The sequence below is a fragment of the Alternaria metachromatica genome (genome assembly GCF_023757995.1).
Source record: "Alternaria metachromatica strain BMP 0045 chromosome Unknown scaffold_2, whole genome shotgun sequence".
In the NCBI taxonomy this organism is placed as follows: Eukaryota; Fungi; Ascomycota; class Dothideomycetes; order Pleosporales; family Pleosporaceae; genus Alternaria; species Alternaria metachromatica.
In genome coordinates, this window is record NW_026055493.1 from 393,599 (window position 1) to 415,368 (window position 21,770).

General features: G+C 52.0%; 9 protein-coding genes across 9 annotated transcripts; 2 read left to right on the plus strand and 7 right to left on the minus strand.

The window, feature by feature from the left end:
• Nucleotides 1-542: 542 nt before the first annotated feature.
• J4E83_000944 (uncharacterized protein) lies at nt 543-2,378 on the plus strand (the record flags this gene model as incomplete). Its single annotated transcript, XM_049327901.1, has 4 exons — nt 543-681; nt 737-790; nt 848-2,132; nt 2,186-2,378. The coding sequence occupies 4 exons, from the start codon at nt 543-545 to the stop codon at nt 2,376-2,378; spliced, it is 1,671 nt and encodes a 556-aa protein (XP_049192419.1).
• Nucleotides 2,379-2,792: 414 nt separating this feature from the next.
• On the minus strand, nt 2,793-4,390 carry J4E83_000945 (uncharacterized protein; the record flags this gene model as incomplete). Its single annotated transcript, XM_049327902.1, has 3 exons — nt 2,793-3,555; nt 3,608-4,055; nt 4,105-4,390. The coding sequence occupies 3 exons, from the start codon at nt 4,388-4,390 to the stop codon at nt 2,793-2,795; spliced, it is 1,497 nt and encodes a 498-aa protein (XP_049192420.1).
• A 640-nt stretch (nt 4,391-5,030) lies between these two features.
• J4E83_000946 (uncharacterized protein) lies at nt 5,031-7,182 on the minus strand (the record flags this gene model as incomplete). The annotated part of the gene is made up of 2 exons (XM_049327903.1): nt 5,031-6,413; nt 6,481-7,182. The coding sequence occupies 2 exons, from the start codon at nt 7,180-7,182 to the stop codon at nt 5,031-5,033; spliced, it is 2,085 nt and encodes a 694-aa protein (XP_049192421.1).
• A 971-nt stretch (nt 7,183-8,153) lies between these two features.
• J4E83_000947 (uncharacterized protein) lies at nt 8,154-9,773 on the minus strand (the record flags this gene model as incomplete). The annotated part of the gene is made up of 1 exon (XM_049327904.1): nt 8,154-9,773. The coding sequence occupies one exon, from the start codon at nt 9,771-9,773 to the stop codon at nt 8,154-8,156; it is 1,620 nt and encodes a 539-aa protein (XP_049192422.1).
• Nucleotides 9,774-9,949: 176 nt separating this feature from the next.
• J4E83_000948 (uncharacterized protein) lies at nt 9,950-11,340 on the minus strand (the record flags this gene model as incomplete). The annotated part of the gene is made up of 2 exons (XM_049327905.1): nt 9,950-11,276; nt 11,336-11,340. 2 exons carry the CDS (start codon nt 11,338-11,340, stop codon nt 9,950-9,952), a joined length of 1,332 nt encoding a protein of 443 aa, XP_049192423.1.
• Nucleotides 11,341-13,625: 2,285 nt separating this feature from the next.
• J4E83_000949 (uncharacterized protein) lies at nt 13,626-14,875 on the plus strand (the record flags this gene model as incomplete). Its single annotated transcript, XM_049327906.1, has 2 exons — nt 13,626-13,695; nt 13,752-14,875. 2 exons carry the CDS (start codon nt 13,626-13,628, stop codon nt 14,873-14,875), a joined length of 1,194 nt encoding a protein of 397 aa, XP_049192424.1.
• A 133-nt stretch (nt 14,876-15,008) lies between these two features.
• J4E83_000950 (uncharacterized protein) lies at nt 15,009-15,880 on the minus strand (the record flags this gene model as incomplete). Its single annotated transcript, XM_049327907.1, has 2 exons — nt 15,009-15,601; nt 15,655-15,880. 2 exons carry the CDS (start codon nt 15,878-15,880, stop codon nt 15,009-15,011), a joined length of 819 nt encoding a protein of 272 aa, XP_049192425.1.
• Nucleotides 15,881-16,196: 316 nt separating this feature from the next.
• Nucleotides 16,197-18,569, minus strand: VPS1 (vacuolar protein sorting-associated protein 1; the record flags this gene model as incomplete). The annotated part of the gene is made up of 6 exons (XM_049327908.1): nt 16,197-16,450; nt 16,499-17,399; nt 17,450-18,191; nt 18,250-18,344; nt 18,424-18,493; nt 18,550-18,569. The coding sequence occupies 6 exons, from the start codon at nt 18,567-18,569 to the stop codon at nt 16,197-16,199; spliced, it is 2,082 nt and encodes a 693-aa protein (XP_049192426.1).
• Nucleotides 18,570-19,078: 509 nt separating this feature from the next.
• VMA1 (H(+)-transporting V1 sector ATPase subunit A) lies at nt 19,079-21,604 on the minus strand (the record flags this gene model as incomplete). The annotated part of the gene is made up of 9 exons (XM_049327909.1): nt 19,079-19,135; nt 19,191-19,964; nt 20,024-20,149; nt 20,197-20,864; nt 20,918-21,002; nt 21,050-21,098; nt 21,151-21,172; nt 21,237-21,282; nt 21,341-21,604. The coding sequence occupies 9 exons, from the start codon at nt 21,602-21,604 to the stop codon at nt 19,079-19,081; spliced, it is 2,091 nt and encodes a 696-aa protein (XP_049192427.1).
• Between the last annotated feature and the right edge of the window lie 166 nt (nt 21,605-21,770).

Consider the following 21,770-nt stretch of genomic DNA (forward strand, 5'->3'; position numbering starts at 1 on the left):
GCATCAATGTAGCCTGAACACTTTTCCTCAACGCGTATCTTGCTACAAAGAGCCCTTCGTCACCATAAACCCGCCAGCCACGTGCTCCTTTCGATATGCTCAAAGGTGGACGAGAACGCCGCTGTGCGGCACCCAAAGCAGCATAGTCCAACGCCGTCATCGTGGACCAGGACTTAGCAGCTGCAAAGGTCCCCCGCGCCGGTGCATGCTTTACCGCATGAGTACCTGGGTACCGTGATATCTGCATACCGCAAACGTCAGTGCTGTCATTGAAATGATGGCATCCCTGCTACCGAAGTATTGGTCAACGCATGTGTTCATAATTCCGCATCCCATTGGTTGCGCGACGCTTACTACGAGCCGCGTGTATCCCTTCGGTAGCGAAATGCCCAACTCTAACGCCTTTCTCCACCGTTGCAGGGCTTGGGGACTATAAGATGGGTCTCTGGGACACCCACATTGCTGGGCATCGAAGCTTGTCGGAGCTTGTTCTCCTTGGTATACATCCCTTTTGAGAGACCTAGGCTTCTGCGATTGTTAAGATGCGCATCACGACCAACACCGCCCGGAAAGGCGCACTGCTTGTCCTCCTTGCAAGGGTTGGAGCTGTACCAACCACGACAATTTCGGCAGCTGGAAACGCAGGCGCAAGCAGTGCAGATGTGTATCCTCCCGCTGGCAGTAAGTCTGATTGAAGCTGCGCAGAGAGCGGAATGCTGATGGGTTGATTGTATAGCCGAGGTCAACTCCGAACTCTTCCCGCCAGAATCTGTCGTCGGCTTCCCTGGCCGTAAGTCACCAATATTTCCTTGAGCTCTGGTCTTTAAACTAACGCAACAATCATCAGCGACCCCCACAGGCGCTGAGCCGAATGCCATCCAAACAGCACCGTCGTATCCTTACAACGATGGCGATGCATCTTCATACCCTCTGATCAAGCCACAGCCCCATGGCAGTGGCTCGCAGTCTCCAAACTTTGACATCACCAAATACTGGGGTAACTTGAGCCCATGGTATTCGGTTCGCAGCGCAGACTACGGTCTTCCTGATGCCAGCCCTCTGATCCCGGATGGCTGCGACATCACCCAGATGCATCTGCTCTACCGTCACGGCGCTAGATACCCAACCAGTGGCGCTGCGCCCGCTACCTTTGCTCAGAAGATTGCGAACGCTACAAAAACTGGTCTTGCAGTCTCTGGAGAGCTTTCTTTCCTGAGCGATTGGACATACAAGTTGGGCGCCGAGCTCCTGACACCGTCGGGTCGCAGCATGAACTTCCTATTGGGTATTGAGTACCGCCAATTGTATGGCCATCTTTTGAACAACTTTACTGAAGCGGGCACCATTCCGGTCTTCCGAACACAGTCCCAGGACCGGATGGTGAAGACTGCGGAAAACTTCGCTGCCGGTTTCTTTGGTGTACCCGAGTACATGGACGAGGTCAACATTGAGTTGCTTGTTGAGACTCTAGGCGTGAACAACTCAGGCGCACCCTACGAAATCTGCAACAACTCGAACATTGCAAATCGAGGCAGTATCGGTAGCCGTGTAGCAGCTCAATTTGCGAACAACGCGTTCAACGCCACTCTCGCTCGTCTGCAGTCGCAGGCTAGCGGTATCAACTTTACTTCCACCGACGCCATCGCTATGCTTCAACTGTGTTCGTATGAGACGCACGCTCTCGGCTACTCCGCCTTCTGCAACCTCTTCAACGAACAAGACTTCCTGAACTACGAGTATTACTTCGATCTGTCCTTCTACTACAACAACGGCCCAGGATCTCCTGTATCTGCTGCTCAAGGCAAAGGCTTCCTAGACGAATTCATCGCACGCTTCACCCATCAGTATCCTGGCGCCAACTCCGCGCTGAACGAGACTTTTGACAATTCCTCGACGTACTTCCCGCTCGACCAGTCTATCTATGCCGATGCCACGCACGAAGTTGTCGTCCTTGATACACTCACTGCGTTCAACTTGACGGCTTTGTTCAAAGGCCCACCGCTGAGTCCTCTTGGTAATGAAGGGCAGAACAGCTTCGTAGCTAGCAAGCTCGTGCCGTTTGCCACCCACTTCACCACTCAGGTTCTTTCTTGCCCTGCTATGCAACCAACAAAGCAGATCCGATTCATCGTGTAAGTATACTCGTTTCCTTCGAAACTCGATACCAGCTAACCTGGCCAACCAGCAATGATGCCGTTGTGCCGATCAATGAGTCTCATCCAGGATGTCCCACTGATGCAAACGGTCTCTGCTCTTTCGACCACGTTGTCGAGCTCCTTCAAAAGCGCAGTGCAGAAATCGACTTCAATTATGACTGCTTCGCAAATTATACAGCACAGCCGGGAATGGACTACAACGGAAGGGCACCTAGATCATAGACTGTGCAAGAGTACGGATAGTTGTCAGCACGATGTAATTCTTTGAGTCATGCAGCACATACATATTGTTTTACTTAGGCAATCCCTGGCTAAAGGACAAAAATTTCGACTATGGCATGATAGCGCGTGTGCCTCTGGTCAGCTGCAATTTCTTCCGTGGGCCTCCTGTGACCATTCTGCCACGATAGCCGTATGCAAATCACAAGAGCACCCTAGATGCAAATCTATACTTAGGTAGAGGGTAGCTTTAAGTATTGATCGTTCACGGCAGTTTTATGTATGCTCCCTACAGTCGTGGTGGGCATTTACTGTACATACAACGACTGTAAGAGAGCGAGGTCAACCAGCAATACTGAGTCTTACTATTGGTAGCTGCAGCAACAAGGGTGTCTTTATACCAGATCTAGTCTAGCTCTATCCTGTTTCCGCCGCAAAGTCGTCCAAGAAACTTGGCGGCGGCGTAGTTTCAACCGAGAACATGTTCATAGGATTGTGGTTGACAATCTGCATAACCTCGTCGCGAATCAACTCATCAGTACCTGCGAAAACCTTTTCTACCCACAATACGCTTTTCACAATCAACATGATATCATCCCACGCCTGCAGCTGCATGCCACTCATCAGGATGCCAAGCATGAAAACGAACTGACTACGTTCTGCCAGATCCTTGGTTTCGATTGCGGCGGCGTAGAGCACCCAGATGAGCAAAGGCTTCAAGTCGTTCCATTCGACCATGTTTTTCGTGAGTACAAGGAGGAGATTGCGCGATATAGCCGCCGTCCATACTGGTGATTGACCAAAGTTTCTCCAAACTGGTGCCAAGAAGAGTAGGGTTCCCAGTCGACAAACCTCTTCAACTACGTTCTCTCTGGCGTTGCCGTGGTTTAGAGGACGAATAGCTAAGAGGCGGTATATTGTCGGTTCTAGCCAGCTACCGCTCGTAATCGCAAGCATCAACTGCTCCTCATTGAAAGCTCTATCGAGAGAGATCAATTGGACTATATCATCAAAGATGGTGACAAAGTCAAGCTGCATTGGTAGCTGCTGTTTCCAGACTAACGATATGCCGTTACACGTCCGTGGGGAGTTCGGTGGAGATTTCGAGTCCACTATCCATTGTCGTGGCATTGGTACAATAGGAGGGTGGTCTTGATAGAAGCTTCCTATGAGGTCTGCCCTATTCAGACGTCAGCAACTATCAAGCCTTGGGCTCACCCGGAGATGCTGACCAGCTGATCGTAACTCGTAAGTGCTCTTTCTCAATGGTATCGAATCCGCCCCTTAGTCCCACTATTCTCACTAGTGCGTTACTATGTTTCTGCCAATCACTGCTGGTAAAGTTCCCCAATAAAGCCTGAAGATCATCAGCCTTGCCGCCATTGTCCTCAAACGGGCGACTTACAAAGTGGATCATGAAAGAAACCACAGCACCTATAGCTTCATCACTCGTGCGCTTCGCCGGGTCATTCATCATCTGGGTGGTGTGGCGAAGCGCCTTGTTGTGATACTTCAATGCTATGGCATCATCTTGTGAAGGGTAATATCCGTTGCGCCTCTGGAATAAGAAGTTTTGTGAGTTGGAAAGCATGTTGTTAAAAGCTGCCGCATCGCTGAGTCCAACGGGGTACCAGGAGCCACGGAGCTGGCTAGGATGATTGCTGTCTCCGGTACTAAAGACTACGCCAAGTCAGGAAAGAGTCTGACCAAAACGAGTGAATGCGCCTACTGTTCGCTAGTAGCGCTCGACAAGAGTTGTCAAGTTCGATGGGGTAGGGGTTAAAGGGATCAAGCTGACCGCCACCAAACCGGTCAATATCGACGCGACTCTCGGACGGATTGCGAAACTCAAGGACGATTTCATTGCGCGCCCTCTTCGTTTTGGGTTTTCTTCTCGCTTTACCGACCTCAGTCATAGCTAGACGTCGAATGCGCAGTTGCGTTTCTTCGTTTTTGAGATCGTCGGGGTGTGTGAGGTTCACAAAGTTGAAGCTTGGTTTCGTGGAGCGATCCATGGCGATGATTGCGGGCCGTGATTGTGGCCCTCACAGAGAGCTCGATATCTTAATATATACCCAAGACATAAGTGAGCGCGGCGGCAAACTTTTGTCATCGACATTGGGGCTTCGGCGCCATATCGATAGCGAGACTGGGGCGGAGTGGCAGAGGAGCTGAAGGAGATGCTGAGAGCATGAACCTGCAGGGCAATCGCACAGGAGGGGCGTCATTTCCAAGGCTGCAGCAAGCGAACAAGCCACTCAAAAGCAGGCGACACGAAGGCGAACTCCGTGGAAGCGAACTTCATTGTCGAGTAGGGTGATAGTGTACGTTACAATTCGGATGGACGATTGATGCGCTTCCGGGAGAATTAGTAATGTAGGTTACCTGCCAGGCTCGTGAATAAGCAAGATTGGAAGGCCTTGCAGCTGTGCTCGTCCGCCATGATACAGCATGACCGATAACAACAGCAAGTCATTGCATAAGAATGTAGCATGTTGTGCACCGGAGCGAAGTAAGCTGCCCGTAAAGATGGCACTGAGAGTATACCCAGGTATTGATGGTCTCAATGGAGCTCGCAATACTTTTAAGGTCGGCAACAGCAAGTCCGGTGTCCTGCGCTACGCACCAACCTCGGTACATAGGCCCATAGCATGCCTAACCACCCACGCATGTGTCCGCCTTCAACGCTACCACCGCATCGTCTTGATTACCATGCAGTCTCAACTCCTCCATCAAATTCGGCTCACCGAGCAGCAGCGCTTTTGCCACAATCTTCCATCTCAACACAACGCCTTCATCGATCTCCAATGGTTGCAGAATCCAAACCCTCGACGTCATGCAACTCGCGTTAAGCAAATCAGTAGGGATTGCAGCTTGGAGCTCCTCAAGCTTGGCATCTTTCCAGTCTTCCTTGATGCTCGTGATAGTCATGAGAGCCTGACGCCCATCCATGGTGCATTGCAAGCGGAATGAAAGAGAGCCGATGTAATACATTGAACGAGGATCGGTTACCCAGGTCAAGAAGATGTTGGCGTCATCCACATCAAATACAGTACTTTCCAATGTTTCTGGAGTTGCATCTCGTTGTAGGTGGTCCAAAAACCTTTGTGCTGGTATACTCAGGGCAGTGTTTGGCTGCAGATCTCGGAAAATGCCTTGGTTATAGTTGGGGTGTACAACATCACGTTTTAGCTGCTCCCATAGATTGGCAGTAAACTGAATACCATTGCTGATACAAGTGGCGATGAACCTTCGTCGGTGCTCGTCGCATTCGCTGTCCGTCTGGGCGGCAGGTAAATGCGATTTGCTTGCATCAGCGGCATACTTTGCGGGCTCTGTAGTTGGTATTGTGCCAGGGAAAACTTGGCCAACAGCGTCCAGCTCGAAGCTGTGATCTGTTGGTATACCGAGCCTTTGAAGAAAAATCATGTCGATTTTGATGACTTCGGTCGAAACCTGGCGGATGCCCTGCACACTTCCAAGGGGGAATTTTGGAATTATAGCATCACCAGTACCGAGGCTTCGCGAAAGCCACGTCTTATTGCCCATGAGTTTGATCGATGTAGGGTCCGTCATACTGAGTGGGTATGTCTCTCCTGCCGCTAGAGCGAGAAGTGCGCTGAAATATAGCACCTCGTCTTTGTTGTTCAAGGCTTCGCCGAAGTATGCGAGGGCACGCCCACTGATGTTTATCATGATGCTGATGCGGTCTCCAAGATTCTGACAGCCTTTTCGAGCTACACTGTTATGCGAGGCCATAATACTCGATTTCATGGTCGCTGTAGGAGGTCCGCCTTGGTTAGCAAAGCCCGTGAATATTTCTCGGCCTTTGAAAGCGTTTAGGTTGATATCGTTGTCATGAGACGGCAAGTCTATCGCTGTAGACATGATGACGTGGAGATTCACCCATTTCATCTTGACTATGGAATCACCCGGTCCATTCATGAAGAACGTCGCGTTGTGATTCCTGTATCGCTGCCTTTTGTCGCTCCATGGTTCGTTGACGTTGAATTCATGGAAACACCAGGCACGATCCCACTACAAGGTAAGAACGAGCAAGTCAGTGTGTGCCCCAGGATCTCCTTTTTCTTGGAGCTTCACGTACCCATCTCGCTGCGTTGATCTTCTTGTAGAAAGACAAATAGAGTGGTCTAACCTCCGGCTCCGGTAGCCATGCCTTGTGCCACTGTATTTTGGAGATTTCGAAGTTCTCCACGAGGTACGTCTCCGCCTCAGTAAGTTTCACGTCTTCTAACAGAACCAGCAGACGCATGCATGATCGATAAATTACATCCATGGCGGCAACAGACATCTGCTTGTCGAGAGTGTCTTCTTGGTCAATGCATAGCTGATCAATCCAAAGTCCTATGCGAGGGTGCTCTTTCTCACACAGAATGGCATCTACAAAGGGTTTGCTGAAGGGCCAACGATCGTGCGGTTCATAATTCGAGTTTGGATAGTCGCTTGAATGCCAGCAATAGGAGATCGCGAAATACTGTCGTGGATACAGGTCTTTGTCGAAAGCCCCCCGAGCGTCTGAAGGAAAGACCAGACGGAATGGTGTCTTCAAGATGGTGGTAGTTGAGCGTTGGGAAAACTGAGCAGCGACATCTGGACACCATGAGGTCAAATTTCGAAGGACGAGGCTGGCCTCCTCTTGACCTTGGTCCAGCTTGGAAAGGCCAGGCTCAAATACTTCCGCTTTGTTCTCTGGGGAGAGTGTCAATTGAAAGATGTTGTCGCTGATGTATTCAATGCTCGCGTCTCTGCTGGCCACAGTCCTTGCGGTGGTAGATTGCGTGTCCATGTCGGCGGACAGGCGTTTGATGTGTGAAGCTCAGCCGTTCTTCTCCCCAACGCCGAGGATTACAATCGCGGGGTAAGCCACAAAGCTCGCCATGGACCTGATCCTTCTGCATGTATCTAAAAGTGGCTGGGAAGGGGCCCTAAGTGGAGACCCCTCGGGAAGACAGTCCGCGCCAATCTATGCCTGGACTAGCGCGCCAAGCAGAATCTCGATAACATCGAAAATTTGCCCGGCCTCCCTTCTGTTTCTTCACGCACCATCAGACAGTTCAACACCCATCTCACCCGCATCTTTACGTCTTGTATCGATGCGACCCGAGATTTCCTATTGGGTGATTGCGATATAGCGCTGCGGAGAAGGAACCAAGCGATCCATTAGAGCTGGCTGCGCATTTTTTCGGTTGCGCAGGCGGTGTCATAGGAGCGGTACATACATAACCCACAATCATTGTGATATTCGAGCGAACAAAACCTTGAATGACTGGGAGCTCGCAATGTTTGTTTGAAGTTGCGGAATATGGATACATGGCCATCTCATGATAGGCGACCAAATTGTCGCGCTCGTTGTAATGTTGCGCGTGTACCAACGCGCGCTATTACCAGCGTGCTTGCCTGACATGTAGTCTGCTTTTTCGGCAACGCGTCTCATCGGCTTTCAAGTATTGGAAGATCCATTGATGACGACATCACAAATAACGAACAGGGCAAACGTGCAACATCGTTAATTATTTGAGAAAACTTGTGTATTGATTGCCCGGTGATGAGGCGTAGCAAAGATACGCTCACAACATGACTAGGGAGCGAGGAGAAGGCACAACCTTTTAAGGCACAAAGACTGTAATGAATTTCGCTTTATTGAATAACTTTAGGTTGGAACGCTCAAGCCTCCTGCCTGTACGTCATATCAACAGCGACATGTACCTTGTACACAAGGCTTTTTACTAGAATACCGCGAATGTCCTTGAGCATTCCTTACACGAGATACCTCGGGTGGTCCTCTCCATTGATGCGCTGCTCATCAGTTGGCTGGCAGTACACCGGGATCTGGAAGCTATATCCACTAGGGTTCTCCACAGCACCGTCCGGCAAGAGCTGAACCCGTGGCAAGAACTGGACGACTTCTCGCAAAGGATTCGGGAAGTTGTCAACTGAGACCGCCCACTTCAGCGGCGCGATATTTGCGAAGCCACTTGCTACTGCTGCCTTCAGTCCATCAGGAATCTTAGGGCCAGAAGCGGGTGTGGGTTCTGCATCGTCGAGTTCCTTGACAGTGTCGTACAGAAGACCTAGATCTGGCGATAGATCATCGATTGTGTCGTCATCCTCCCAAGTTTTGCCAACGAGATCGAATAATCGATCACCCTGGTTGAGGTCCTCAGTCAACATTTCGTAGATCATGGCTACCATGCTCAGCTCCATATAGCGTTGATCATCAAGAAGTCCACCGCCACCGCTGAGAATAGCGAGCATACCGTAGTATCCAAACATTGATGTGCCACGAGGATGTTTAAGAACCAAGTCCAAGCGCCCTTTCATCTTGGCGATCGCCATATTGAACATGAGCGTCACTCCAAAAGTGACGTAGAGGAAGCCGGCAAGTGACCAAACGGTGAAATTAGCAGGCGGTGGAGCCATTTTTAGCCAGTATTCCTCAAGAGTGCATGCGCTAGAGTAGCACATGTAAGCATTTGCGTATAAGCCTTTTGTGAGATACTCGTCGCCCCGGTGTTTGAGCCAAAGGAGAGATGATATCCCTTCTCCCATGAGCTCGATAGGCAATTTAGCGTTCATGTCTGCTTTCGAGAAACCGACCGACTCTCGCGCTTGATGTTCATGCTGCCCCTGTATAAAGTCCGCAGACTTCTTAGCAAGATGGCTATCTGCGTGTCCAGTAATGGTAGTCTTGTGGAGGACATTCCACATGACGTGAAACTCTAAGATTAGATGTTGATAGCGCTCGAGCTGTTGGCCATGTGCGACAACGATCTCAGATTTCATGCCATGAACACCAGGACGCGCACGTACGCCATTGGAGATTGTAGTCCCTGGGAATTTGCGGTAACAATAGGCTAGGTCGTTCATGCGAAGTACCTGCATAACACCAGGTAGGTCTTTCTCAAGTACTAGCAGGGACATCGAGATGTTTGCATCAGTCTTGACCATGCGTGTAACATCCTCTTGGGTTTCATCGCTGGCATGTGGAAACTCTATCTTGATGTGCAAACGCCCAGCTGGAGCTTCCTGAGGTATGGGCCGTAGACTCAGGTTCAGATATCCGTCCGGGAGTGTTTTGGCGGCTTTGACATGACGAATATTGATGTATTTTACACCAAGCCAGTGTGGCTGAATTGCGAAAGCGCCCCAGTTGATGTCGAATCGTATACAAGACAGCATGTGATGCACATAGCTCTTCGCGAGCTGATGGATGCTCTTGCTGATGCGCAGAAGGGAAGTTTCGAAGCGGTAACCGCCGAACGCGGTGTCGGACTCGTCGATCTCACAATCGTAAGGATTATAAACATAGCTCAAAACGCGGTTGAAGAGCTCTGCGGGCAGAGACTCTAAGTGAGAGACGGAAGTTGGGGTGTTCATTGTGGCTGGTTGAGTGTAGTCTGGCTGGTTGAAGGTATAATGGACGCAGCATAGGCCACCGAATCCCATTTTTATATCGTCCGGCGCAAACGGAGCCTTGCTCCATCCAAGTGTTGCCTTACGTGTAAGAACCACCTGTCTGTGCGCAAAGCAAGCTACGTCCGTTAGGCAAACTCTCACGCAAGATCGACCTCCCGCCCCTTTCTTTTCAGGATGACTTGTATGCAGTCAACCTTGGCCATTCCATCTTGACCTTTCATCTGCTGCTCCATATCCTTGGCTGCCCAAACATGTTCGATATCGCGCATGACGCGTTTCAAGCTGGGGAAATGCTTCACAGCATACAGCTTTTCAAATCGATCACGGACGAATTGTCGTTGTGTGCTGTCGATCGCTTCGCAGCCCGCGGTGAACAGCGGCCACATATGCGCTGATGTTAAAGGCGAATGGATGTCGACTTGCTGTAGCTGTGATAGACACTGATTGATATGCTCCATGCTTATCGGGTTGGGAGCACCTATATCAAGCCAGGTTCGGTAGAGGTAAATGAAGGCGGCGTGGCGATAGGCTTCAGCTGTCGAGCTAATGTCTATGCGCTCCTCGCTGTCCCCCCTCTTACATGCAACGAATTCCATGGCTAATATAATCTGCTGGATATGTTGACCAGTGGTATTTTCATCTTCCGACAAAGCAGGGCTTGTTGGCGACAGGGCTCTTCTCGTCCTGATAGCGTGTTGCAGCTGACTGATCTTTGCAACGACCACTAGGACTTTTGCGATACTTTCTAGCTCTTTCTCCCCTTCGATGGCGACAAAGTCCATTTCATGATCCAATAATGGCTGCGAGCCTCTCGACACGGAAGATAGAATATCGTGGTATGCAAACAGGCTCAGGAGGAAGCGAGCACTAGATGTGACAAGCCAGCTGCCCCCACTGCGCCCTGTTATCATGGCTTTAGCGCCAGTCAGATGGTTCGCGACGTTGGCTTCATCCTCATCGCCAAACAATCGCGCCGAAACCTGCATCATCATGACAGTGGCCAGCGCTGGCTCAGTATCCATCTTCACTGGATCTTGAATCATCCTTTGAAGCTCTTGAATTGCGTCTCGTTGATGACGGTAGCCTTGTAGGTGAAGTGAAGCATCGTTTGATGCAAATGCGAGATGATTTGCAGCCATTGAGAGGACTGTCGATCTGAGTGCTGGCGATTCGTAGGCCATGGCCGTCAAATGCCGTTGGAATGGTGTCGCGATGCCATTTTGAGGTGAAACCGACAACAGCTTTGAGAGCTGTTCTCCCCAATAACTAAGGAGCCATCGATCGGCTGGAGATATCCCATAGGACAGCACAGGGCTGTTGAAGGGTAAAGCAGGCATACTTTTCGCCGAGTCAGGCGATGAGAACAGCACATCTGGACTCGTAACTGCCGATTGTATGGATTCGAAGCTGATAGTCGACGCTGGGCTGAGTGCTTGGTCATCGTTGATAGCCTTCTTCTTCCGACTCTTCCGTGGTGGTTTTGCCAATGAATTGGCGGCGTCGTCCTGCCATTTCAGCTTGACTCCATAGCCTTTGCAGATGATGTTTAGTCTTGTGCAACGCCCACAAAAAGGCTTCACCTCGTCACACTTATATCCAGCCCCCCGACAAGTCCAACAGCCGGTCCTGGATCTTTTGTGCGTTGCCATCTAGACGTGCGGCGCATCTTCGGTGCCCTATCACGGTAATGGTCATTCACTAGAACCACCTGAAGTTTGGCATAATCGACTGATGACTCAATAGGTCGCGGAAGTGGGCGATGTGTGAAGTTCAGGGGAATTGCAGAACCGTCAGGAACGGAAGGTAAACGGTGGCAAACCGCATTAGTATTAGCTCCCGTATCCATCGTGAGCCGAGGCCTGCACTCCTAGCAACACGATAGACGCGAACAGCCCATCTTCTTCATCGAGAAGTGCTATCATTTACAAGTGACCTGAACAGCCAAAAAGCCTGATATCAACCCTGAAACGGTATCTCGCCCTCCTCAAAAGCCCGCACCCATCTGAATATCCCTTCTGCTGGATCCATGACACAGACAAAATGTGTCACCTCATTACACACCGGGTACTGTTTTAACCATTTAATGAGTTTCTCTGGACTCACGCCTACTGCTGCATTCTGCCCTCGCTTCGCTTTACGGCCCTGCTCCTGGGTCCACTCTCGCCATTTTCGCTCTAGACACTGTTTTCGCATGATGCTTTCTTCGAGTACTTCTTGCATGCCAGCATTGAGAAAGCTGTGATTCCGGCCCTGAGTATGGACGGCCTGGTTCTGATGGGCGTGCGGGTTGACTGTAGACTCCAACGATACGTCGTGATTAGTGGTGCTGATAAAGGTTGATGAGCGTAAAATCCTTGCGCTGTGGAAGTCTTTCTCCAGGATGATGGTCTCTGCGCTGGTACAGACGATCAAATACGCCACTGATGTCTGCATAGTTGCGATATCGTTGGGTGCGTCAGATGCATTGTATGGCGGAATTAGTGCAGATGACGGATCTCTTCGTTCTTGTAAAGACTTCTTAGAGAGCCTGTGCCGTCTGCGAGGTGCGCTTGACCTAGGTAGAAGGCAATCGCGTATGAGGGTGGAGATGCTCGGTCTCTTCCCCAGAAGCACCATGAGAGTGTTCCAGTAATATTTGATGTTAGGTCCTGAAATTCCCCGGGCGTTGTGATAAGGTCGAAAGTTGAGTGAGACACTCAATCCCTTCCTTACACCTGTAAGTGCACCCACGAAACCAACGTAGCCAATTGTGCTCGCTATCACGTCGCCACCCACACCCTCGATGAAGTCGAATTGCACAATTGCTTGTCTCAGGAGAGGCATAGACCAATCTAGCGTTCGGAAATGCATCATCGTTGTCTCGGCTTCGGGATCCTTGACCATGACTCCGCCGCTCGTGCAGCCCATGAGAAGGTCCAGGAAGACATTATAAGCGACGAGTAAGTACATTGGCACGCCAGATGCTTCGCTAATGCCACTGAGTTCCTCAGTCTGTTCGTCGCTGTGAAGACGACGCAAGAACAGACGGCCTAAGAGATGAAAAATGCCAGTAGGCAACTTCAAATGCTGAACTGCTTCATCGTAGAGACACGGCATCTTGCGCAGAACATGGGCGTATTCGGTGGCGACCAGCACATAGCGTTCGCGTGGCGGTAGTGAAAGGTTGATGGTGTAGATTGAAGGTGTATTGCTTGCCGATTGTGCGGATGATTCAGACATGAGGAGGTGACTTTGACTGGAAGAGGAATTGGAAGAAAGAGCGTAAGATTGAGGTTTGACGCGAGACGTTCGCGCTCTCAACTGGGGAGGCATGATGTGTTCGAGCACGGGTAAATCTTGGAAGGAAGCCACGCTCGTCCAGCGTTTGAAAGAACAGCTCCGCGACTTCTGCAGAGTTATTGATCCTTGAAGAGCCGCTCACGTAGGCATACGCGCGCTGGTGCCTAATGCTAGCAATCATAGCACATTGGAAGAGCGGGGCGAAGCGCGCCATGATATATTATTGGATGACATGGCATACCTCATCAGACATGTTCTGAGAGATTTAGAGTGAGGGATAGATCGACTCGTCGTGATGGTCGCGTGCGAAGACAAACAGACCAAACGCGAGAGATGAAGCTACTACCCCAGCTTTCAAGCTCTCCACATCCGCACCTCGGCTTCCAGAGCATGCTTCCCCGCGGGAGTCCTTAGCCGGCGCGACGGCCAAGAATGTCGACGTCGAGCATGTTTACTACTAAGCTCGCGTTTTTCTCTCTTCACGCGCATCCTTTCCATCGTCCAAAGTAGTATACCACCTCCAGCTACCTCGTCATGCCGTCAGCAAACCAACCACCTCCACTCGCCGACGTACGCGTCCTCGAGTTTGCAGGACTGGCCCCAGGTAACCCCAACCTCCCTTCGCACTACATTCTCTAGAATGGGTCTGATCGTGTTTAGGTCCCTTCGCGGGCATGCTCCTAGCAGACTACGGCGCCACAGTCCTCCGCCTCGACCGCGCACCCTCAGCCCCATCCTCCGATCAATTAACGCGGCGCAAAACCTCGATATGCGTGAACCTCAAATCGCCCGCGGGCCTCGCCCTCATCAAGAAGATCATCCCTCAAGTCGACGTGGTAATCGATCCCTTCCGACCTGGCGTCCTCGAGAAAGCCGGTCTCGACCCTGAACAGGTGCTGTTGAAGTTGAACAAGCGATTGATCGTAGCTCGCATGACGGGCTTCCGTCGGGATGGCAAATACAGTCAAATGGCCGGGCACGATATCAACTACATTGCTGTATCCGGCGTGTTGAGCATGTTTGGCAGGAAAGGGGAAAAACCGTATGCGCCGGGCAATATCGTGGGAGATTTCGCGGGAGGCGGCGCAATGTGCTTCATTGGTATATTGCTTGCGCTGCTGGCGAGAGAAAGGAGTGGCTATGGACAGGTTGTCGAGGCGAATATGGTTGACGGGAGTGCGATATTGGCGACTATGCCAAGGTTGGGATTGAAGACAGAGGTCTGGAAGAGGGAGAGGGGCGCGAATATGCTAGATGGTGGAGCGCCATTCTACGATACGTATGAGACAAAGGATGGAAAGTACATGGCAGTGGGCGCTATTGAACCCCAGTTCTACGCTGCTCTACTCAAGGGCATGGGCCTAGAGCCGTCGGATCTACCTGGTAATAGGGACGACAGGGCGGACTGGCCAAATTTGAAGGACTTCTTTGCCGCCGAGTTCAAGAAGAAAACGCGCGAGGAATGGGAGGCCATCTTCGACGGAACAGATGCATGCTGCACGCCCGTGCTAACGCAGGGTGAACTCGAGACCCAGGGCTTCGATCAACGGCCGGCTGTAACTCTTAAGTCCTCACCTGGATATGCGATACACGATGGTCATGATGGGAGGTCGGCAGCAGAGGGCCAGGGTATAGGAATGGATGGCAGCGGATGGAGCGAGAAGGGCTTGAAGCCTGGCAGTGGGGGCGAAGATACATTGACCACATGGATGGGATGGACTAAGGGTAGGCATTATGTCGAGGACCAAGGGGGCTTGGTTTGGAAGGACTCTGCAAGGTTATAATCATGTCAGATTCTCTACTCATTATCATTTGTTCACATGAGCGCTTCTTGTGTTCGTCAAATCGCCAGTCAAAGGCTGTATATCTTCAGTTTACACATATATTCATACAACCCGCAGTATGTCGTCTTGTTGATTAGGCCCTGGCCTTCCTCGCTTTCGGTTTGCTAGCTTTTTTGCCAGCATTCCGGAGCCTCTTCCTCTCTATGTTCGCTTGGATCCTTGTGCTCCTCTTCCTCCAGGCCGTCCATCGGTCACCCGGCACAAACTCCTTGACCTGCACACCCGCCTTCTCGGCCGCACGTCCAATCTGCCAGTTGGCCTCACGGTACGCGTATCCCTTGCCAGCGGTCAAGCTCAATCCCTTCCGTGTCGCTTCGCGCGGGGTATCGCGCACGCTGCTTGGGCTGCCTGTGCCGTCGCCAACTTGTAAATCGGTTATGACAACTGCGTCCGCAGAAGGACTCGTTGATGAAGTGATAGGAACGGCGAGCATGTTTAAGCGTCTCCGTCTCGCCGCATTTGGTGGGTATGGAAGGGTGTGGTCTTTCTCGAGGGCGACACCAATGTATTGCCTCTTTGGGTGTTTCTTCGGGTCACGGTAGTATCGTACGTAACCAGACTCTGTCGCGAAGATGCAGTGGTCGCGGCCGAATTTGCAGTTTTCGCCGGGAAACCAGGCCGTTCCTCGTTGTCGGAAGATGATGTTTCCTGGGATGACATACTCTCCTGCAATGCCGTTAGCCAGGCTCCTAACTGCTTCTTCAAACTGTAAAACATACCTCCGCTCTTCTTTGCTCCTAAACGTTTACCAGGTCCATCTTTTGCTCCGTTGGCTCGTCCTTGGGCCTGATGCGCTGAGTGCCTGACGAAGGAGAGAACCGGGGTGGGCGCCGAGGTGCCATTGGCCACGCGGAGGGCGTCGAGAACACGTGTAGATGGCGCGATGAATGTCGTAGATGTTGCCAATGATGCGCGGACGGGCGCGAATATCCGTGGGAGCAGCATGGCCGCTCAGTTGCTGGAGAGGCGGGCCTTCGAGTGCACTGCGACTTTTCGAGATGCTCGGTGGTCCGTGCATGCTCCGCAGGCGACTGCTACGCCCGCGCGGTCGCCATGGCTAGTAGAATCACAGCGAGTACAGAGCAATCACGAATTCCACTTGCTGACAAACATTGTATGCATCAACGATAATATGAACAGGCTCAAGACCAAAATCTAGCAAGCTGCACCCAAAACACCTTGCATGTCTTGACAGGATGCCAGACCCAGAGAACACAACCTTGGAAGTCTAGCCGCAAGATCCTCCCAGACACGCATCCTTCTACTGCACTTGGTTGACGATCTCTTGTGCCTTGGAAAGGCTCTCCACCATCTGCTGGCAATCCTTCCGCCTCTTGACAGTGTACTCTGACTCCTTCAGTAGCTCATCGAGCTCGTCCGTCTTGTACATGTTGGTTAGAAGCTCGCCCTGCATGTTTTCCTTGGTCCATTGAACGAGGTTCAACATGATGGCCTTGGGTACCATGTCGATCATTGTCCGACGAACAATGTTGAAGTAGGAGGTAATCAGTAGTTCTGTACATCGTTAGTCAATGTCCGACATCAACGCTAGAGGCGACTTACTAATAACTTCGACTTCTTGTGACTCCTTCTCGGAGAGGGTACCAGAGGCCTTGAGTGTAGGTGGTGGTGGCTCCATAGCCGCCATCTTCTTCTTGTTCTTGCTTGCGAAGAAGGAACCAAAGAAGCCACCACCCTCGTTAGGATCAAGCGAGGGAGATATCGACCGCGGCGGCACGCTAGGTGGAAGAGGCTTTCCAGTCTTGGGATCCACTTGTTGAGGCCTGCTGCTGTTGTGTCGCTCGTGTACGATGGCCATGGCGCGTGAACCATTGATGAAGTCAGGGTGACCAGTGTTGATGTAGACAGACTCCATAGCAACAAGGTCCCTTACGAGCTTGTTAGTAGGCTCCATAGCCTTTTTGAAAAAGCTGACGACGACCTGGTGTAGCTTCTCCTTTAAGCCCGGGTATCTTCGGAAAGCGTTCTTGTTGAGAAGCTGGCTGAGAATTCGGATCAGCTCATCGTAGACGAGGCTGACACACTTCAAGCTGGGTTCCTCTAGTCGCTTAATTTGTTGTTTGACAATGAGCTCGAAAGCAGTAGTACCGACGAACAGCGCTGGCGATGATCCGGAGGAGTTGTAGAGAACCGTCCTAATGTCCATGTCTTTGACCTGGTCGAAAGGATCGACGGCCTTGACACCGTTGGCGTACAATTCGTGGTAGACGAAAGAGATACGAGCACCGCCAGACAGCTCTACTGCAGAAAGCTCTTGGTTGTTGCCCTCCAAGACTCCTCTGTATTCGTTGGTGAACTCCGTGATCATGTTCAAGACAATGTTGGAGCTGTTGCCGAGCATGGAGTTGCCTAGCGAAGCAAGTTCTGCCTGGTACTTTTGTAGTGAGGAGGCGATGCGGGCTTTGATATCGGGCAGCGTTTGCTTGATGTGCATCATAAGGATCTGTAACTGTTAGTTGCTGTGCCGAAGTGTATAGAAGAGACTGAGCCTACCAAGTTCAGCTTGCGCGCAAGGTAGGGTGTACCACAGTACGCTGCCTTGTTTCGATATGCCTTGTGGTTCTCAAAGTATTGCCTTTCGTGCTCGAGCGCGTACGAGATGGCCTTCTTGTTCTCGATATCCCTCTGTCCTCGGTTGACGACTGGTACATAGCCCAACCGCAGTGGGATGATGCGGCCAGCGAGAATGTCCACGACGTCGGTGCCCTCGTCCATCAAGTCGACCTTGGTCAAGACACCGATTGTCCGTTGTCCTTCTGGGTCCACCTCGCGCGCCAGCTTGAGACCATCCGAATTGGCCAAATCGGTGTTGGCAGCAGTGACAGCCAGGATGATTGCGTTGGGCTTGCTGATTTGCTTGAGGACCATCTCTCGGATCTGACGCTCAATATCCCTCGGTTGGTCTCCAACAGGCACCTTTGTTAGACCTGGCAAGTCGACCAGCGTAAGTGTGAGGACGTTTGGCGAGTATATCCTCAAGTTGATGGGCGCGGGCGAGATACCCGCATTGCGACCCGTCTTGGATTCTGTCTCCCTCACAATCTCGTCCCTTATCTTGCCAAAGTCGTGGAACTTCTGGCCAGGAATGTGCAGGAACTCGCCCCACTCGTCGACATTGTTCTCCTGGTCTGTTGTCTTTGCTCCCTCGGGGGTGCCATTCGCTTGCGAGGATGCGCGGTTGATGAGCTGGAGAATGAGCGGTCTTCGGGTGACGATACCGGTTCCTCGGGGCAGGCTGGAGAGCTATCGTTAACCTACATCTCTCAGGCCATGGCGCAATAAGAGGCACTCACAAGTCTCGTCCAACAATGTTCTCGAGCACCGAACTCTTTCCACTAGACTGCGATCCTACGACGGCAATCTGGGGCAAGTCTATGGGGTTTTGGACCTGACTTAGGCATCAGTATGCGTCTTTGGGCTGTTGGTGTAGCCAGTTGCGCGCGGGCGGGCGGAGGGCAGCGACGTACTCCGACTGTGGTGAAGACATCCTGGAGCTTGTTTACGAGAGTAATCAGCCCCGGGTCGTTCACGTTGATGCTGTATAACCACGTTAGCTTTCCGCAATGCGAGGGGCCCTCGAAACATGTGCGTACGCATTTGGGTTTGTCGCCATGGTCGGCGAAGTGTGGGTCGAAGTGGTGCGGATGCCTTCAGTGTTCGTGTGTAGAAGCGGGTTTGGGTGTTGGTGGTATCAAGGGCGCTGAAGGCGAGAGTGTCTGAGATCTGGGGTTGTTGCTTGCGGGTTGCGTAGCTGCTGCAGGTGCCAACGTCGGAGAGAGCCCAAGCTTCGATACGCCACACGACTCAGCCCCACGAAATATCCGCGCGACTTGGGGATATCCATGGGCTGCGTACGTCACCAAGCTGTCACATGTATCAAATCAGAGATGTGCTCAACTGCTCCTGTGTTCCGCTAGTAGTGATCTAGAGCCACTTCGATATTTTGACTACCATGATGTCGTTCCTGGCGCACATGATGCGCATTGCGGTCACAGGACGCGACACGGCGTCGTCAGCGGGTTCAGGCAGCAGCATTGGTATCTTGGTACAATTCACATTCTACGATCTTGGAGATATACTAGACAGACACGCTACGGAGAAATCGCCTTCAACCACATGCATTTACTCGTCGACAACCGATGCAAACTTGTCGGTCATCTTCTGCAGGAGCTCCTCGTACTGTTTCGAAGTCAGCGTATGTACAAATCAAAGCGTCACGTCCTGCCAGGCTTACCTTCTTGGTGACCTTCTCCTCTCCGTCGCTGGGCAGCTCGAACTTCATTGAACGGAGCTGGCTCTGGATTTCCGAGGTCGCGTCGCGAACCTTGGGCCATGCATGTCCTTGGGAGACGGCCTTCTGGGCCTCGTCGTGGAAAGCCATCATGTTCTTCATCATCCACTCGGTCTTCCATAGCGGACAGAACTGGTCATAGTCCGAGTAGCCGTTCTGCTGCAAAAAGTCCTCCTTGAGTAGCGTAGCCACATCGAGCGTAATTTTGTCACTATCACCCAGCGCGGATTTACCGACAAGCTGCACGACCTGGTCGAGATCGTCTGACGTAGTGAGAAGCTCCTTGATGCGGTCGCGGAGACGGGGGAATTCCGGGTTGTTCTTGGCGTAGTACTTGTCGAGCGGGGTTGTGTACTTGCTGTAACTAATCGATGTGTTGACAGATGGGAAATGCTTTCGCTGAGCAAGCTTCTTGTCGAGACCCCAGAAGACTTGCACAATGTTGAGTGTGCTCGTGGTGACGGGATCCGAAAAGTCACCTCCTGGAGGACTGACAGCACCGACAATCGACACACTGCCAAATCGTTCGGGGCTACCCAGAGCCTGAACACGGCCAGCACGCTCGTAGAAAGACGCAAGTTTGGCACCGAGGTAAGCAGGGAAACCTTGGTCAGCAGGCATCTCTCCGAGACGTCCGGAAATCTCACGAAGAGCCTCAGCCCATCGTGACGAGGAGTCAGCCATCATGGCCACGTCTTTGCCCTGGTCGCGGAAATACTGCAGGGGTAAACGAGTCAGTATACGTCTCACGTGTATTCCAAGCAGTCGGAACTTACCTCGGCAACGGTGATACCAGTGTAGATGGAGGCTTCACGAGCAGCCACAGGCATGTTGGAGGTGTTGGCAATGAGGGTGGTTCGCTTCATGATGGGCTCTTTCTTGCCGTTGACGTCGATAGTGAGCTAGAGCAAGTCAGCATGTCGTACACACCATAATCCAATTTCCATACCTCTGGGAAGTCCATCAAGACTTCAGCCATCTCGTTTCCTCGCTCACCGCAACCCACGTAGACAATAATGTCACTGTTGGAGAACTTGGACAAAGACTGGGAAATGACAGTCTTGCCGCATCCGAAAGCACCGGGAATGCACACGGTACCACCCTGAACACTGGGGAACAGAGAGTCGAGGACACGTTGGCCGACGATGAGCGGCTGGTCGGATGACATCTTCTCGTTGGAAGGACGAGGTACCCGTACGGGCCACTTGTGCATCATGCTGTACTCGGTCTTGGTGCCATTGAAATCGAGCTCCAAGATCTTCTCGTCGACGGTGTAGCTGCCCTTCTCGGCGATGCGGGTAATGGTACCCTTGGCACGGGGAGGCAGCAGAACCCTATGTTCGCTGAGCAGGCTGTTCTCGAAGACAGTACCGAAGACGTCGCCACCAGTGATGTGGTCGCCGACCTTGAGGGAACCGGGTGTGAAATCCCACTTCTTCTTGCGGTCAAGAGCGGGCAAGTTGATACCACGGGGAATGTAGATGCTGTTGGCGTCGTCGGCGATGCCCTTGAGGGGACGCTGGATACCGTCGTAGATGGTCTCCATAAGACCAGGACCCAGCTCGACGGACAATGGCTGCCCGGTCCTGTATACGGGGTCGCCTACGGTTACACCAGCTGTGCGATGTTAGCCCAGTCCTCCAACGTGTTTCCTTGCGCGGTGTGCCTACCAGTCTCTTCGTAGACCTGGATGGTGGCCTTGTCGGCCTCGATTCGAATGACCTCACCGACGAGGTTGTCGTGACCAACACGGACCTAGGGCAGTCAGCAGTCGTCCATCCTAGTAGAGCCGTTCCACGTACAAGCTCGTACATGGCACATCCGATCATGTTCTCGGCGATGATGACAGGACTGGACGGATCAGTATGCGACTCGAGCGCTGCGCTGCGATGCGGTGACGTACCCGGAAATGGAGTAGATGGCGCCTGTATGGAATTAGCGACATGTCCTATTGTTCTCTACGTTTAAGTGCAGAGTGTTCAAGCTTACCATGCTCCTCGCCCTCCGACTTCTGCTCCTGCTTCTTCTGTGCTTTCTGCGCGCGTGAATTAGCTGCCTGCCCCAAACCCGTCCCTGTAACTTGTAGTGCTTACGGGAGGCATCTTGGGTGCTGGTCTCTCCTTCTCGTCGTCGCTGGCTTCTTGTAGGGTGATGTGCGGCGGTGGCGGCTGGGTGGGAAGCTCGCCTTGTGGTGATATCAGCGGGCTCGCGGGAAGCGGCACTCGGTGTGGCTCAACGTCGTCGTAGCCGGCGGCGGTATGAGCTCCAGATATCGAGATCTGGTCAATGTTCTTCTTTTGGACTAGGTCGTATAAAGATGGCCGTGTTCGCAAACGAGGACGCAGACCGAGTTGCATTCAATCGATCAACGATGTTGGATGCAGGTTGAGGTTGAGCACGGTCGACAAGCTAAGCTGCCACGCTAACGTCTGGTGGGGGCATTCCTTGTCATCTGCCTGCGAGCTCCCCAGATATTCGTGGACAAGGACAACAGCCGTCATGTAGTTGAAGACCTCTGTTCGG